This window comes from Budorcas taxicolor, chromosome 1, assembly GCF_023091745.1.
Source record: "Budorcas taxicolor isolate Tak-1 chromosome 1, Takin1.1, whole genome shotgun sequence".
Classification (NCBI taxonomy): Eukaryota; Metazoa; Chordata; class Mammalia; order Artiodactyla; family Bovidae; genus Budorcas; species Budorcas taxicolor.
This window is the reverse complement of record NC_068910.1, coordinates 100,973,068-100,987,982: the sequence shown is the minus strand read 5'-3', so window position 1 is coordinate 100,987,982 and position 14,915 is coordinate 100,973,068. Positions and strand designations below refer to the sequence as shown.

Sequence of the window (14,915 nt, the reverse complement as noted above, 5' to 3'; positions counted from 1 at the left end):
TTTTTCTATGTCATTCAAGTTTCTAAAAAAACCCTGACTTTAAACATCTCTAAAATATGTACTTCTTTTTAAAGCAATACTGTCATTAAGATGTACTTGTAAAATTACTTAGATTTAGATAAAAGTAACTGAAAAACTTAAAGGGGAAGCCTTGAACACTATTAATTTTTCCCCCACATGAAAAGTACAGATAGCAGCAGAATACCCACTAAGTGAAAATATTAACTGATTTCGAAGGCACACTGTTAGTTACAACATCTGAAGTGGGATTTATTTGACGAATTGCATGAAATTTTCAGAATATCTGCTGCAACTCAAGTAGAAAAGAGGGAAGTGTTCACATAATATGTTAGCTTGTAGTCAAGAAAGACATTTCAACTAAAATATGTCAACCCCCCAGTATGAAATCACTTAGACATTACTGATGTAGTATTTGGATGAATTTCCGTATAGAAGATTTTTCAGACTGACACTGTACTCAGTGCTTCAAGGGCGAGGTAAAATTAGTTCTCTTTTGTTCAACAGTGCCTAACTTCCACTAGATGAATCTTGGTCTCCAATCCCACTGTCCAGTGCCTGCCTTACATGGAGTTGTACTTCACTGGACCACATAAAGTGTTTATATTATAAAAGGCTTCTAGGTCACTTGGTTCAAATGTAATAGCCGGTTTCATTAATGTTCCAGGAGCAAGGGAACTCTCTCCTATAATCCTCAGGTTGATAAATTTGATTTTCCACGTATTCTCCACAAAAGGGCAGCGGATGAGTCCAAAAATTTGTTCAAAAATGCCCAAACAAGTGTTTCCTCGGTGGACAGTCCCAGCAACTCCAACCATAACGAGACCATGGGGAGAAGCAGCACATTTTAGTCCATGGGAATCTAGGTTGGGACTGAGAAAAAGATATTCCTCTTTCACGAGTGACAGCAGACGAAGGCTCACAATTTCTGCTCCATGGTAGTCTATCACATTTTGTTCAGATGTGTTGTAATAAAACCTAAGCTTGACATCGTGCCAGAAGTGCTGTGGCCCCCATTCATCTTGAGGTGGTCCCAGAAGAGGATTCTGAGAATTCAGAAGTGCAAAGAACCACTGACAGAATTCTTCACCTAATCGACGAAAATCAACCTTTTCGGCATTTTTTTCTTCTTTCTCCTGCTGATTAATAAAACCAAGGTTAATTCTCGTATCTATTTTCTATCTAGGCTATTTCAGAGTCAAGTTTTAATGTACTAGTTGTAGCAAAAAGGAAATGAACCACCTATGAACTCAATGATAGTACATTCTCTCTCAAAAAGGGGAGGTCATTTAAGAAATTTAGTTTAAACTTCTGACACTTCTAAGAAATTAAGATTCAACCAAGTCTCTTAAAATATCAGCATGAATTAAGTCAATAATAATGATTTACATAAGCATTTTCTCTTGACTGTGGCAGTGAATCACAGGTATGTTACCTGTCAAAACTTCCAAACTGCTTTAAATGAATACACCTTACTGTGGTATATTTCATAGGCAGCAAAGTTTATAATAAAACCAGTCTTTAAAAGACACTTCTAAATTTGATTGAAATAGATTATTTTCTATGATTGGGATGAATTTCATACACAGGAAATATGTTTTCCAAAGGAAATATTGTAAAAATACACCTGAGAGACTACCACTCTATTCAACATGTATTCCAGAGCATAGTACTTCACATAAATGTTTAAGATCTTATATTTACTGGGCATATGCCCAGTACATTTACATACTATTAAATGTACTGGGCACTGTGCTTGGCACTTAAGTGCTATTCCCTTCTATCTTCACAAATCTTATGACACAGATTTATTGTTATGCCTGTTTTATAAAGAAAACAAGGCCCCCTAATTTGAAGTCACATCTATATGATTTCAAAGTTAACACTCTTTCCAGTACATTAAGGAAGCCCTAGAATATCCTTTCCTAATGTGAAGGCAAACATCTCTCACTTAATTTAATGTGAGTGTGTAGTTTAAAAACTTCAAGTTATCTAAAGGGTCAATAGGTATTTAAATATTCACACAGTATTTAAAATGCACAGTAAAAATACAAAGAAATACAAACAGCCAATGTCAGTGGAGGAATTTACTAAAACAGGGACTTTTTTTTATAGATGACAAAAATTTCTTTCATTTTTGCAATTTAATGCCAAAGAGAGTCTTCAAAATAAGAAAGGGCTTACAACAGCATTCTTTTAAAGAAGGGGGGAAAAAAATTAGAGAACCAGAGGCTAAATTAAAATTAAATTGACCCTGCAGTCTATCTTGGAGAGGGGCATGGCAACCCACTCCAGCATTGTCTGGAGAATCCTTTGGACAGAGAAGCCTGGTGGGCTACAGTCATAGGGTCACGACTGAAGAGACTTAGCATGCATGCAGTCTATCTACCGTCTTTAAAATCAAGTCTCCATTTGATAAAGGGCTGCAAAACATTCTTCCCTCACAAATCAACAGAATATCATATATACATTGAAGTGAAGTCACTCAGTTGTGTCTGACACTTTGTGACCCGTGGACTGTAGCCCACCAGGCTCCTCCGTCCATGGGATTCTCCAGGCAAGAATACTGGAGTCGGTTGCCATTTCCTTTGCCAGGGGATCTTCCCGACCCAGGGATTGAACCCAGGTCTCCCACATGGCAGGCAGACGCTTTAACCTCTGCACCACCAGGGAAGCCCTTAAACACAAGAATACAGTCTCTCAGAAAACCTCCTATAGAGACACAGAACTTCAGATCCAAGTACTAACATCAAAGATTTCAAGGGAAGAAAGGAAGCCAGATTGAAAGAAGGGGGAGGAGGTGGGCAAAAGGGGTGGCCTTATAGATGTCTCCTGCCACCTACAGATACCCAGGTGTTATGGGACTTTTCCCTGGGCCTCCAGAGAAGGGAGGACTGGAACTCAGCCCTACCAGAAATCAGACCTAAATATATTTTTAAAAAAGGTTCAAAAGGTAGGGGATATATGTATACCTATGGTGGATTCATGTTGAAGTTTGACAGAACACAACAAAATTCTGTAAAGCAATTATCCTTCAATAAAAACAATTAAAAAAAAATACTTTGTCTTAGGTGCTTTACTGCTCCTTTAGGATGCAAAAGATATAAAGCTAAAATTATAAAAAATAAACATTAATTAACCATGTCACTCCAGATCTATGGTTATCTAAAGATTTTTACATAAACTATGGTTTAGGATTATCACTATGCAATCTGTTTTACCTGTTCAGAGGGTCTAATGTCCTCTGTCTTAACTGGCTCTGGCGTTTCCTTCAATTTTGGTTGTAACTGCTTTTTCCAGTAATCCTTTGCATGCTGAATAAGATTGTGTTTTTCAGTAGCTGGAGGTATAATAACACCCTGTGTTGCCAAGTACTTAAATATGACTTCTCGGTGGACTTTTCTTCGCCTCAAAAGTTCTTCTACACTTTGACTGTAGACTAATATTGCACGAATGGCATCTAAAAGAAAATTGTAAAGATTAGCAGAAAATCATGAGTCACCTGTAAACTTGTCCAGGGTTAGCAGAAACACTATCAAATGATATTTTATAAATTTTTCTCATGGCATTATTGCTTTTGTATGAGATGGTTATCATTTTTAAAAACCAGGAAGTGGGTTGTCAGGTTTTGGGTTTTAAAAACATTTCTTTATAAATTTCCCTACCTAAAATTCCTCCTTCCTTTCACTTCTCATAAAGGATTGTGAATTTAAGCATTTTAAGGAATGGTTGTATTTTAAGAAAAAAACTGAACAAGAGGAAAAAAAATTTCTAATAAGGTCAATAGACCTACATTCATTTACAATCTCTAAAAACAGACAAAATTACAATTCTTTTCAGTTCAATCTCCTTACTCTACAAATAATGAAAGTCAGGGATACATAAGGCATCAATAATCATACTTGTAAGAAGCGGCAGAGCCAAGACCGTCTCTTTTTTTAAAGAATTTCTGTTAAACAGACTAAACATTATTTTTATATGTATGAGGTATGAAAGTAGTGAAAGTCACTCAGTTGTGTCCGACTCTTTGTGACCCAATGGATTATACAGTCCATGGAATTCTCCAGGTCAGAATACTGGAGTGGGTAGCCTTTCCCTTCTCCACAGGATCTTCCTGACCCAGGGATGGAACCCAGGTCTCCGGCATTGCAGGTGGACTCTTTACCAGCTGAACCACAAGGGAAGTCCAAGAATACTGGAGTGGGTAGCTTATCCCTTCTCCAGGGGATCTTCCCAACCCAGAAACTGAACCAGGTCTCCTGCATTGCGGGTAGATTCTTTATCAACTGAGTTATCAGGGGAGCCCATATAAAGTATACAGAATGGCAATAAAATGAACTCCTATATACACATGACACAGCTTAAGATATGGGAATAATTAGTATCTTTGAGGTCCTCACTTTACCTTTCCCTACATAATGCTATTCCCTCTCTCTCTTTACCTCACATGTAGATACTCTCCTAACTGCTATTTATCATTTCCTCGATTTTCGTTCTTTTTGGCTGCCCCTTGGGGCTTGTGGGATCTTTGTTCTTCGACCAGGAATTCCAGGGATTGAACCCAGACCTCCAGCTGGGGAAGCACAGACTCCTAACCACTGAACCACCAGGGAATTCCCTCAATTTTCTTTATAGCAGTACAATGCAACCATGTAGCCCTACAGAATATAGTTTGGTATTTCTTTGAATGGTCTATAAACCTAATCCATCATTATATTACTGTAATTTTAATTTTTATTGTTTCTGAGATAAACAGAGCTGTAGTCAACTGATTTTCAGTACTGTACTAAGATAATTACAGACTATACCACAAGGTATTTACTTTTGTTTTATAGACTTATTATATGTATCCAAGTACTAATACTATTGCTTTGAACATCTCCACACTATTGGTGAATGTGACTAAAACTGTAATAGATTAAAATGCTGAATATAATTGATGGTGGATCTAAAAGCAAACAAGAAATGAAACTACCCAGTACACAAATGTCTCCCAGCCCAGAAGGGCAAGGAGAATGATCATCACCTGGAACCTGTTACAAAGACAGAATTTCTGAGCCTGCTCCAAAACTACTGAATAAAAATCTGCATTTTAACAAAATCCCCAAGAGATTCATGGGCATATTTAAGTTTGAAACACTCAGGTAAGCAATCTTCCGTTTTAGAAGATAATATCAAACTTGCTTTCTAAAGTAGTTGTTCCAATTTACACTCCCCAGTAGCTGTCAAAGACTTACTTCACAAGATAAACAATACTTGAAGTTTATATGTTTAGTTTTTGGAAATTTGGTACATATAAAAGAGACCATATATTTTCGGATTTTATTTCATTGCTTTCTAAAGATGTTGACTATCTTTTCTTATGCTCTCCCCGCCCCCTCCACCACCCCAGAAATGATTCTTCACATCACCTAACATTTTTGTACTGGGTAGGTTTCATTTCTCGTTTGCTTTTAGATCCACCATCAATTATATTTTAATCTATTCATCAATAGTGTTAGAAGGTGATTACCATTTAAAATATATAAATGCCAAAGAACTACATTAATTCTAAAATTATTTTCAGTCTAACTTCTTAGAAATTCATTTGGTGTTCATGGTTCACTTTCAAATGAATGATCTTAAACGGCGAAAACGTAAAAGGTCGTAAAAAAGAAAGGCAGACTTTAAGAGGCAAGACTCTGATACTTAAGTCATAAGCTAATACAGGAGTCAGAAATTTTCCCATTTTAAAGTAAATTTCAGCAAATTTAAAATAAAACTAGTCAGGTAATATACAAAATGATAAAGGCTTAATGCTTAAGCTACTCATTACATTACAACCAAACAATATTGTCACCCATGAAATCTACTCTACCGAAATGTTTATTTGGCTCTGAATGTAGTCCTAGTACACAGAATCATCTCTGAAAAAATTTCGATCCAAAAAGAGACATAAATTCAAACTGTCTGCTGCTCTTTTTTTAAGCTCATAAAGCAGCAGACTGCTAGCGTTTATGGTATCTTCCCCAAGCTCAAGAAAATAAGCAGCAGCTGATACTCCTCCCCTGATCGAAAATGAGAAAGGAGAACATCCGTCTTCCCGGAATTTCTTTAAAGAAAACCACTATTCACGTACCTTGAATTTTCGAAACGAAACAAGCAACATTTGCCCGTAACATTTAAAGGATTAAAACCTGGAAAGAAGCACCATTTTCGGCCCACCATTTCCCCCAGTGCTTGGCGAGGCGGGGGTGAGCCATGGATGGCTACGAGGCAACACAGCAGCTATACTGTCCACGATTCCCGGGGTTTCCGTCCAAGTGCAGTCGCGGACCGGCCGCGAGAGACCTACCACGGCCTTCACTCACACGCTCCGGCAAGCTGGGGGCCGAGTGAGGCCTGAGGAGAGATGGCCACTCTTTGGGGGTTGGGGGTTGGGGTCTACCCTTACCTTGGCGGTCCTCAGGCTGCACCAGACGGTTGGTGATAGTGTCGCACAGGGCCATGATCTCATCGTTGTCCAACAGGCTGAGCAGGTTACGACAGCCCTCCATCTCCGTGTAGCTGAGCCCCGTCATCTCGACCCCCAGAATGGGGGGAGAGGACGCCGCCAACAACGTCGCTTCCTTAGGCCCAGCGGGCCGGCGCCTTGGCAACAGATACCGGAAGTGCCTTTCCGGCCGTTCGCCACCGGCGAGCCTCGGGTATTCCAGACCCGTAGGCGGAAGTCGTAGTAAATGAGGGCACTCAGGAAACTCGGTGCTCCGATCAGTGGTTCCGGGCTGCTGGGAACTGAGAGAAGTATCTCGCATCTCACTTTAGGGAAGCTCCACGTTTACACCGGAACGCCGGCATTCCACAAGATAAAACGAAACCCTCAATTCCTCAGGAGTCACGCCTCCAAAAGAGCGCCTGGGAGGCCTGCGCAGTACAGGTGCGTGGAAAGCTGGCAGCGGCCCCCGTGCAAGGCGAGCTCCCGTGATGCAGCGGGGCCGGCCGATGGAGGCGTCTCCTCTCCGCCCGCGGGTCCGGCCCCTCGGCAGCGCTCGAAAGTTGTCTGTGGCTACTTCAGAGTTGGGTGGTACACCTGAAGTTTCATATTCTTAAGTTACATAGTTGTGTGTTGAAACAGTCTGGCGTTGTTTAACATTGTACTTGGAAAAGTTTAGGAAGAAAATCACCTACCCTATGCCAAGCCTGTCCGCCTTTCAGCTTCACTGGCCAACAAGCTGGGGTCCGCTGTTGCTTCTCTTCTGATCCTCACCGGCTTGGCTTTAGTAGAGACAATATCGCGAATGGTTTAATGTTGGGGACTCTGAAAACCAGATTGCCAGAATTTTATTCCGTCACTTCTTAACTGTGACCTTGAGCAAGCTCTTTGGTCTCCCAGTTTTCTGTCTCAAAATGGATACAGTAGAGATACCTACCTGATGGGGTTGTTGGAGCGGAGGAGGGTGAAGAACCGTAGCGCCTAGAAAGAGCCCAGTATGTATTAGCTCTTGTTATCACTGTTAGTGTCAACATTTACAAGAGGGAAACTTCAGGCTTAAATGCACTGTCACTGGCTTCTGTCTCCTTCCATTGTTTTAGCCATCGTTTAGATTTATTAACATTAATTAGGTTATTGCCAGTTAGTAGCTGAAATGTGCACACTTGCATATCCAGGTGAGCAAAATTAACCTTTATGTAAATATCACAGCTAAATATCAGTCAAAATGTACTGTGAATATAGTCTTTAAGATAAGGCATTCAAAGCATATTTAAACTGGCTTGCCATTGGATGTCATTTAGGGTACATTTTAGTTATCAGATACCAATTCTTCATTTTTCATTAAGTGTTGATCGCCTACCATGAGAAATGACACATACCCTTCTCCAAGAAGCTTTTGGGAGTGTTGCAAATAAAGATAAGTGCTCACAATACTGGTGCGGAGCCACATGAAAGACATGCCCAAGTTGTGTGTGAGTGTGTGTGTGTGTTTAACGTATATACTGAGCACTACTCGCTCACTTTCTCTTGCTAAGCACTGTTCTTTATGCTGGGAACAATTACAGGTCTTTTCAGTTCAGTTCAGTCACTGAGTCGTGTCTGAATCTTCGCGACCCCATGAACTGCAGCGCGCCAGGCCTCCCTGTCCATCACCAGTTCCCGGAATCCACCCCAACCCATGTCTGTCGAGTGAAAGATACCAACCAACCATCTCATTCTCTGTTATCCCCTTCTCCTCCTGCCCCCAATCTTTCCCAGCATCAGCGTCTTTTCCAATGAGTCAGCTCTTCACATCAGGTGGCCGAAGTACTGGAGTTTCAGCTTCAATATCAGTCCTTCCAATGAACACCCAGGACTGATCTCCTTTAGGATGAACTGGTTGGATCTCCTTGCAGTCCAGGGGAGTCTCGAGTCTTCTCCAACACCACAGTTCAAAAGCATCAATTCTTCTGCCCTCAGCTTTCTTTTTAGTCCAATTCTCACATCCACACATGACTACTGGAAAAACCATAGTCTTGACTAGACAGACCTTTGTTGGGAAAGTAATGTCTCTGCTTTTCAATATGCTGTCTAGGTTGGTCATAACTTTCCTTCCAAGGAGTAAGCATCTTTTAATTTCATGGGTGCAATCACCATCTGCAGTGATTTTGGAGCCCAGAAAAATAAAGTCTGACAGTGTTTCCCCATCTATTTCCCATGAAGTGATGGGACCAGATGCCATGATCTTAGTTTTCTGAATGCCGAGCTTTAAGCCAGGTTTTTCACTCTCCTCTTTCACTTTCATCAAGAGGCTCCTTAGTTCCTCTTCACTTTCTGCCACAAGGGTGGTGTCATCTGCTATCTGAGGTTCTTAATATTTCTCCTGGCAATCTTGATTCCAGCTTGTGCTTCCTCCAGCCCAGCATTTCTCATGATGTACTCTGCATATAAGTTAAATAAGCAGGTGACAATATACAGCCTTGACGTACTCCTTTTCCTGTTTGGAACCAGTCTGTTGTTTCATGTCCAGTTCTAACTGTTGCTTCCTGACCTGCATACAGGTTTCTCAAGAGGCAGGTCAGGTGGTCTGGTATCCCCATCTCTTTCAGAATTTTCCACAGTTTATTGTGATCCACACAGTCAAAGCCTTTGGTATAGTCAGAAAAGTAGCAGTAGATGTTTTTCTAGAACTCTCTTGCTTTTTTGATGAATCAGCGGATGTTGGCAATTTGATCTCTGGTTCCTCTGGCTTTTCTAAAACCAGCTTGAACATCTGAAGTTCACGGTTCACGTATTGCTGAAGCCTGGCTTGGAGAATTTTAGCATTACTTTACTAGTGTGTGAGATGAGTACAATTGTGCGGTAGTCTGAACATTCTTTGGCATTGTCTTTCTTCGGGATTGGAATGAAAACTGACCTTTTGCAGTCCTGTGGCCACTGCTTGGAGCTTGCATTTTAGTAGGAGACAGAAATGTAATAATGCCAGGAAATTCAATGGTGAGAAGTCAGAGGGGTGGAGTTGAGAGGATGTTGCTATTTTATACAGGCTGTGAAGAAAGGCTTCTCTAAGTGACACTGGATGAAAATCTGAAAAAAGTAAGAGACTGATTCACAGAAGTGTTCTAGGAAAAAGCAGCAATAGAGGTTCTGAGCAAAGAACAGAGTGCTTGGCATATAGGAAGGAGGCCAGGAGGCTGGAGCAGCTTGTGCAAGAAGGCGCTAAGAAGTGAGGTTAGAGCTGTAGTCAAGTTTGATCTAGAGCAGGGTTTCTCAACAGAGGCATTATTAACATTTTGGGCAGGATAACTCTTTTTTGTGGGTCTGTTCTGTGCGTTATAGAATGCCCAACCGCGTCCCTGACCTCTACCCAATGGATGCCAGTGGCACCTTCTCCCCTAGTTGGGCTGCCAAAATATCTCCTTCCTCAAATATTTCCTTGGGGTGCGGGGGGAGGGGTGTGTATGCAAAATTCCCTCAGTTCAGAACCACTGATACAGAACCACCTGTCCAAAACCGCTTTCTAAGATGAAACTATTTTACATCTGTGCTAATATAGTAACTGTCAGCTGCCACACATAGCCATTGAGCTCTTGTAAGGCAGCTAGTATAGCTGAGTCAGTGAATTTTAAATTTTATTTGAATTTTAACAGTTACTTGTAGCTAGTGGCTACTGTATCAAATAGTGCAGTCTAGAGTCTTACAGTCCATTGTAAAGACTTCAGCTTTTATCTTTTACCTCAGTCTGCATTTCCTATTCTCAGTCTCTTCACACTAGTCACAGTGGTTTTCTTGTTTTTTGTGTCTTAAACTTACCATGCAGATACTTGCCTCAGAGCCTTTGCTCTTACCTGGCACAGTCTTCATTCCCAGATGTCCGAGTGGCTGTCTTTCCCTTACTTCATTATTTCCTCTGCTCAACAGTTATCAGAAGCGCTATCATTTGCACCTCCCCCTCGTCCCCCCGGGTAGAATGTGAGTTCTGGCATTCAGGGGTTTTTATATGTTTTTTTTTTTTCTTCTTCTATTGTCTATTAACAGAGGCTGGCACATAGTCAGTATGCAATAAATATTTGTTGAATGACTGAATGAACTGTAAAGCCACTGGAGGATTTTAATCAGACTGGATCATTTTGGCTGCTGCTGTCTAGAACAGACTGCCAGAAAGGCAAGGAATAAAGGCAGGGAACTCAACTAGAAGATTAATACAATAGTCCAGGTGAGAGTGGAAAACATGAAAAGTCAGGGATTACTGGAAAGTTTTGGTTTGGGCAACTGGAGTTGCTGTTTACTGAAAGGAGAAGACTGGGAGAAATAGGTTTTAATAGAGAAATCCAGAATTATCAAGAGAGATCTGCTTTCTGGAGAGTGTAATGATGCTCAAGAAGATTAAGCAAAGAATGAGTGAAGCAGAAATAGTAGAACAGGCAGAGGGAGCAGCAGGGAAAAATGCATGGACCAGCATGGCTGTTTTTGGCTGGAACAAGGACAGTACAGGAGCCATAACATGAAATAAAGTCAAGTCAATAAAATTCTAACTGGACCGGCTCAGCCCTAGGCCCTTCAGGCACTTAATTCTTCAACTTTGAAGACTGGCTCTCCCCTTTAAACAGACATGGAAGTCTGAACTCTGTGGGATGGGCTTAGTCGCCTTAAAGCTGTCATGCTAGAATTTGAATACATCTGATCTCACATCTTTGAGCTTTTCTCATTAAACTACATTCTGGTAGTTTCACTGACTACTTCATGGGAAAAAACAAAGTTTTCTAGATTAGCAGATTTGGGGTATAAGATCTGGTAAAAAACGTTCATTCATTCAACAGCAGTTGTGTAAAACCTATTAAAGGTGACTTCCTTAAATGCCCTGGAAATTGGATTTCTAATAGTTTACCTGCTAGGGAAATATGAAGAACCTTGTTGATTCTTTGCGACCCCATAGACTGTAGCCTACCAGGCTCCTCTGTCCATGAGATTTTCCAGGCAGTAGTACTGGAGTGGATTGCCATTTCCTTCTCCAGGGGATCTTCCCAACCCAGGGCTCGAACCCAGGTCTCCCACATTGTAGACAGGTGCTTTACCATCTGAGCCACCAGGGAAGTCCTTTTCAAACGTTAGTGTGTATCAAAACCACCTAGATGACTTAAAGACACATTGGTCCCTCAGATGATCAAAAATTTAGCATGTTTTCTTGGGGGCAGGGGCACAACCACATCCTTGTGACTTATGGAATCCTGTGAAAGTACCAAGTCCTAACCACTGCACTGCCAGAGAAGTCCTCCAAATTTAGCATTTCTAATAAGTTCTCAGGTGTGCTCTTCTGGGGACCACACTTTAAAGAATCACTGCTAGTAGAAAATGAAACAGCAACCAGCCATGTCTCTACCAGACTTCATCCTTTGTCAAAGAAATCACTGATCCTCAGGCAAGTCTAACCCTCTCTGTTTGGATATTATCAGAGCCACTTGTGTCCCACATTTGTAGGGAAAACTGCATGGCAGAATGGAAACTACATGACGTGGTTTTAGGAGGAAACCATATTTTTCAGTCCCACCTCTGCATTTATTAGCTATGACTAGCCAGGTTACTTAACCTTCCTGAGGCTTTGTCTCTAAAAAGCACTGCTGCTAACCATATTTGGGTTGTTTTAACAATTAGAGGTAACACACATAAAGTAAGCTGGTACACAGTAATTTTTTCTCCATTTGCAGCACCCATAAATAAGGCATGGATCTCTCTACCATTTTTAGTTTTTATTCGAAGTAATACTGGATTGCCTCCATTCCAGGTATGGGTGGATATACAGCACAAACTTCTGGCCTCATTATCGGCTGATTCTTAAAATCAGTATGATTTTTATGCTCTGAAAGCAATCTAACTCATTTGTCTTGGAAATGTATTTAATATTCTATTGCTTCCCAGCATTCCTCAAATTTCAGAAAAGAAAAAAATAGGAAGTCGAGATAAACCCAGTAACTTTATATCTAAATACCTCAATGCATTTATTTAATCATCTAAGATCATATGACCATGAATCATAGATGGTGAATCCTAGATCTCAGCTCTGGAATGCTTTAATAACTTTCTCATAGTGTTTTTCAAAGCACAACATTTGAATATTTGCAAATCACTGTAATAGGATATCTGTTCTTTCATTTGCAGTGCTATCATCGCATCAAAGAGCTTCTCTTTCTACTTCAGCCCTCACTTTTCCAAGTTGAAAATTATAGCAGAAAGTATAGGAGGTTTACCTTTGTGAGTGAGCCAAAAGACAAGCCCTCATGACCAAGGACCTCACTTTTAGATACAGATTACTAACTGGCTTAAACATGTTCCCACTGAGGTGCTTCTGTAGGAAGCAATTACCATAATGTACATCTTATTTCAAAATGACTTCACAGTCTTTAAGTTCCACCACAGGCTCTTCGTCTCTGAAGAATTACCAACGTAGATCAGTCCATCCACTGTCCTGTAGAGTTCTGACATTTGTCTTCCATGTACTAACTCTGCAGAGGCTACTATTTCATACTGAAACTACTTACCTGAAATAACTTTAGTAAACAGTGTTCTATCAACTTATAATTCCTGCATATGGACATTAGTTTAAACAATGTCTAAAAATATCTATTTTGTGTAAACTTTTATAGTTTTTGGTTTTCCATGTATTTTAAAATCACTCAATAATCTGAATATGGTAGTATTAACTGAAATACCTCATTCTCTTATGAAAGATAATTATAAATTTCTTATTTAACATCTACCTTAAGCCTAATTCCTTTTGAAGTAATGTGCTACATAAAACTGAACACTTCATTACCAACAAGGACAATGTTTTATTGAACAAATCTATGTACAGTACAAAAAATTTCTTGAAATGAGACACTATTGTTGATTTATTGCAGTTCAATGGCTCAGTTTTAATTTGTACTCTTATAAAATGCAAAGTAAAATAATTTAATGTTCAACAAGGAAGCACAAATTTCCTTTCTTGCTGAATCTGTAATACCTTTCACATATTAACAATTCCAAAATGCATATGCAGCATTTAGTCATTCTCAAAAGGTGTTTTACAGTACCAAATAAATTAAAAAATAAACACTACCATTCTTTTAGGTTTTTCCACCCATACTACAGTTTGAACCAAATATGAAAGGAGTACGGCTGTACTTTCAAGTGCGATTTGAAGAGAATCACAAGTTTGATGTTATAAGTTATCTTTTCATTATATAATTGGTGGTTTAAAAGGAAAAAAAAATATGGCTAAAGCCCAAAGTACCAGTGTCCTTGTCCACGAAGGGTCTCCTTTTCTATCTTCTCCATAATATCTGAGCAGCAAAATTTCAGATTTGCTATTCTTTTGACCTTACTGAAACATAGCAGAAAGCTAGTATTTAATATTTCAATGGAAACTTTTATTTGACAATGAAGGATTGAAACCTGGTCCATGTAAGATAAACACATCCTTAAAATAGAAGGAGTAGAGGGAAAAAAAAAGAAGATTTTGAGGAATAAGAAGAAAGCTTTCTTGTCTTCTAAATCCCACATTAAAACTGTTGGAAGTTTACACACCTCATAAAAGCAAAATGATGTAAGTTTTATAAGGCATACATAAGAAAATGCACATATTCTTTCAATAGCAATTATTTGATAAGAGGTTAGAAACAGAACAACGTGGTCCAATAGAATTTTACAAAACAATCTCTTGATGTATAAACCAATTTGACCTCAGTCTTTCAGAAAGTTTTCCCTTAGCAAAACAAAAGTAGAAATAAAACCTCAAATTAAAGACAAAAAAATAACAAGTGGAATATGTTTAAAATATTTTGGTATGAACTACAGAATGAATGAAAACAATCTGCAGACATGGATTTACGTCAATAGTTACAACTTATAAAAAAACAAAAAGTTAAAAATGTGATAAAATGTTAAGCTGTGATTTTAAACTTCTGGAAAACATACAAAGCAAAAATATTTCAAAATAACTTCACTGCCCATAGGAACTAGTCTCCAAACAGGCTTTTTTATTACATGACTGAACTGAAATAGAACTCAAGTATTATATTTTAGTATCAGGAAGCATGGAAAATGGTTTTTTCTTTAGTTGACCTTAAAAGACATAAAAATCTGATCAAGCTGTTTATGTTATTTAAATGTAAAATCCATAGCCTAATATAGGCTACATAACAAAACAAAAACCTGATTTGATTGAAATGGATTGATGACTATCAATTGCATAGTAGTAAATGCCTATGATAAATAAACTAATAAAATTGGGACATTATTTTAGATATCTGATTTATCATGACCTGGAAATCCTAATTTAATAAAGTCTGGATGCTGCCCACGAAGAAAAATCTCACTTCCTTAGTAGCTTCATTTAAGAAGCTTGAATATCCAAAAATTTATAATGTAGGGTCAGATGAGATTATATACTTTGAACAAGAATGTATCA

General features: G+C 39.2%; 1 protein-coding gene across 2 annotated transcripts; it reads right to left on the bottom strand.

Moving 5' to 3' along the window:
- Nucleotides 1–271: 271 nt before the first annotated feature.
- On the bottom strand, nucleotides 272–6,836 carry C1H3orf38 (chromosome 1 C3orf38 homolog). Of its 2 annotated transcripts, none has more exons than XM_052640292.1 (3): nucleotides 6,452–6,836; nucleotides 3,240–3,478; nucleotides 272–1,157 (listed from the first exon to the last, which is right to left on the bottom strand). In XM_052640292.1, the coding sequence occupies exons 1-3, from the start codon at nucleotides 6,810–6,812 to the stop codon at nucleotides 582–584; spliced, it is 1,176 nt and encodes a 391-aa protein (XP_052496252.1). In that variant the 5' UTR covers nucleotides 6,813–6,836; the 3' UTR covers nucleotides 272–581. The 2 variants fall into 2 exon arrangements, with proteins under 2 accessions (XP_052496252.1, XP_052496261.1); XM_052640301.1 differs by having other exon boundaries at nucleotides 272–1,154.
- Between the last annotated feature and the right edge of the window lie 8,079 nt (nucleotides 6,837–14,915).

What these genes read in the sequence shown, in the direction of transcription:
- C1H3orf38 (XM_052640292.1), bottom strand. Translation starts at nt 6,812, where the DNA reads ATGCGAGATACTTCTCTCAGTTCCCAGCAGCCCGGAACCACTGATCGG. An exon ending in GCAGCCTGAGGACCGCCAAG is followed by an intron (nt 3,479 to 6,451) that starts GTAAGGGTAGAC and finishes ATTTTCTTTTAG; the next exon opens with ATGCCATTCGTGCAATATTA. An exon ending in ACATTAGACCCTCTGAACAG is followed by an intron (nt 1,158 to 3,239) that starts GTAAAACAGATT and finishes TTTATTAATCAG; the next exon opens with CAGGAGAAAGAAGAAAAAAA.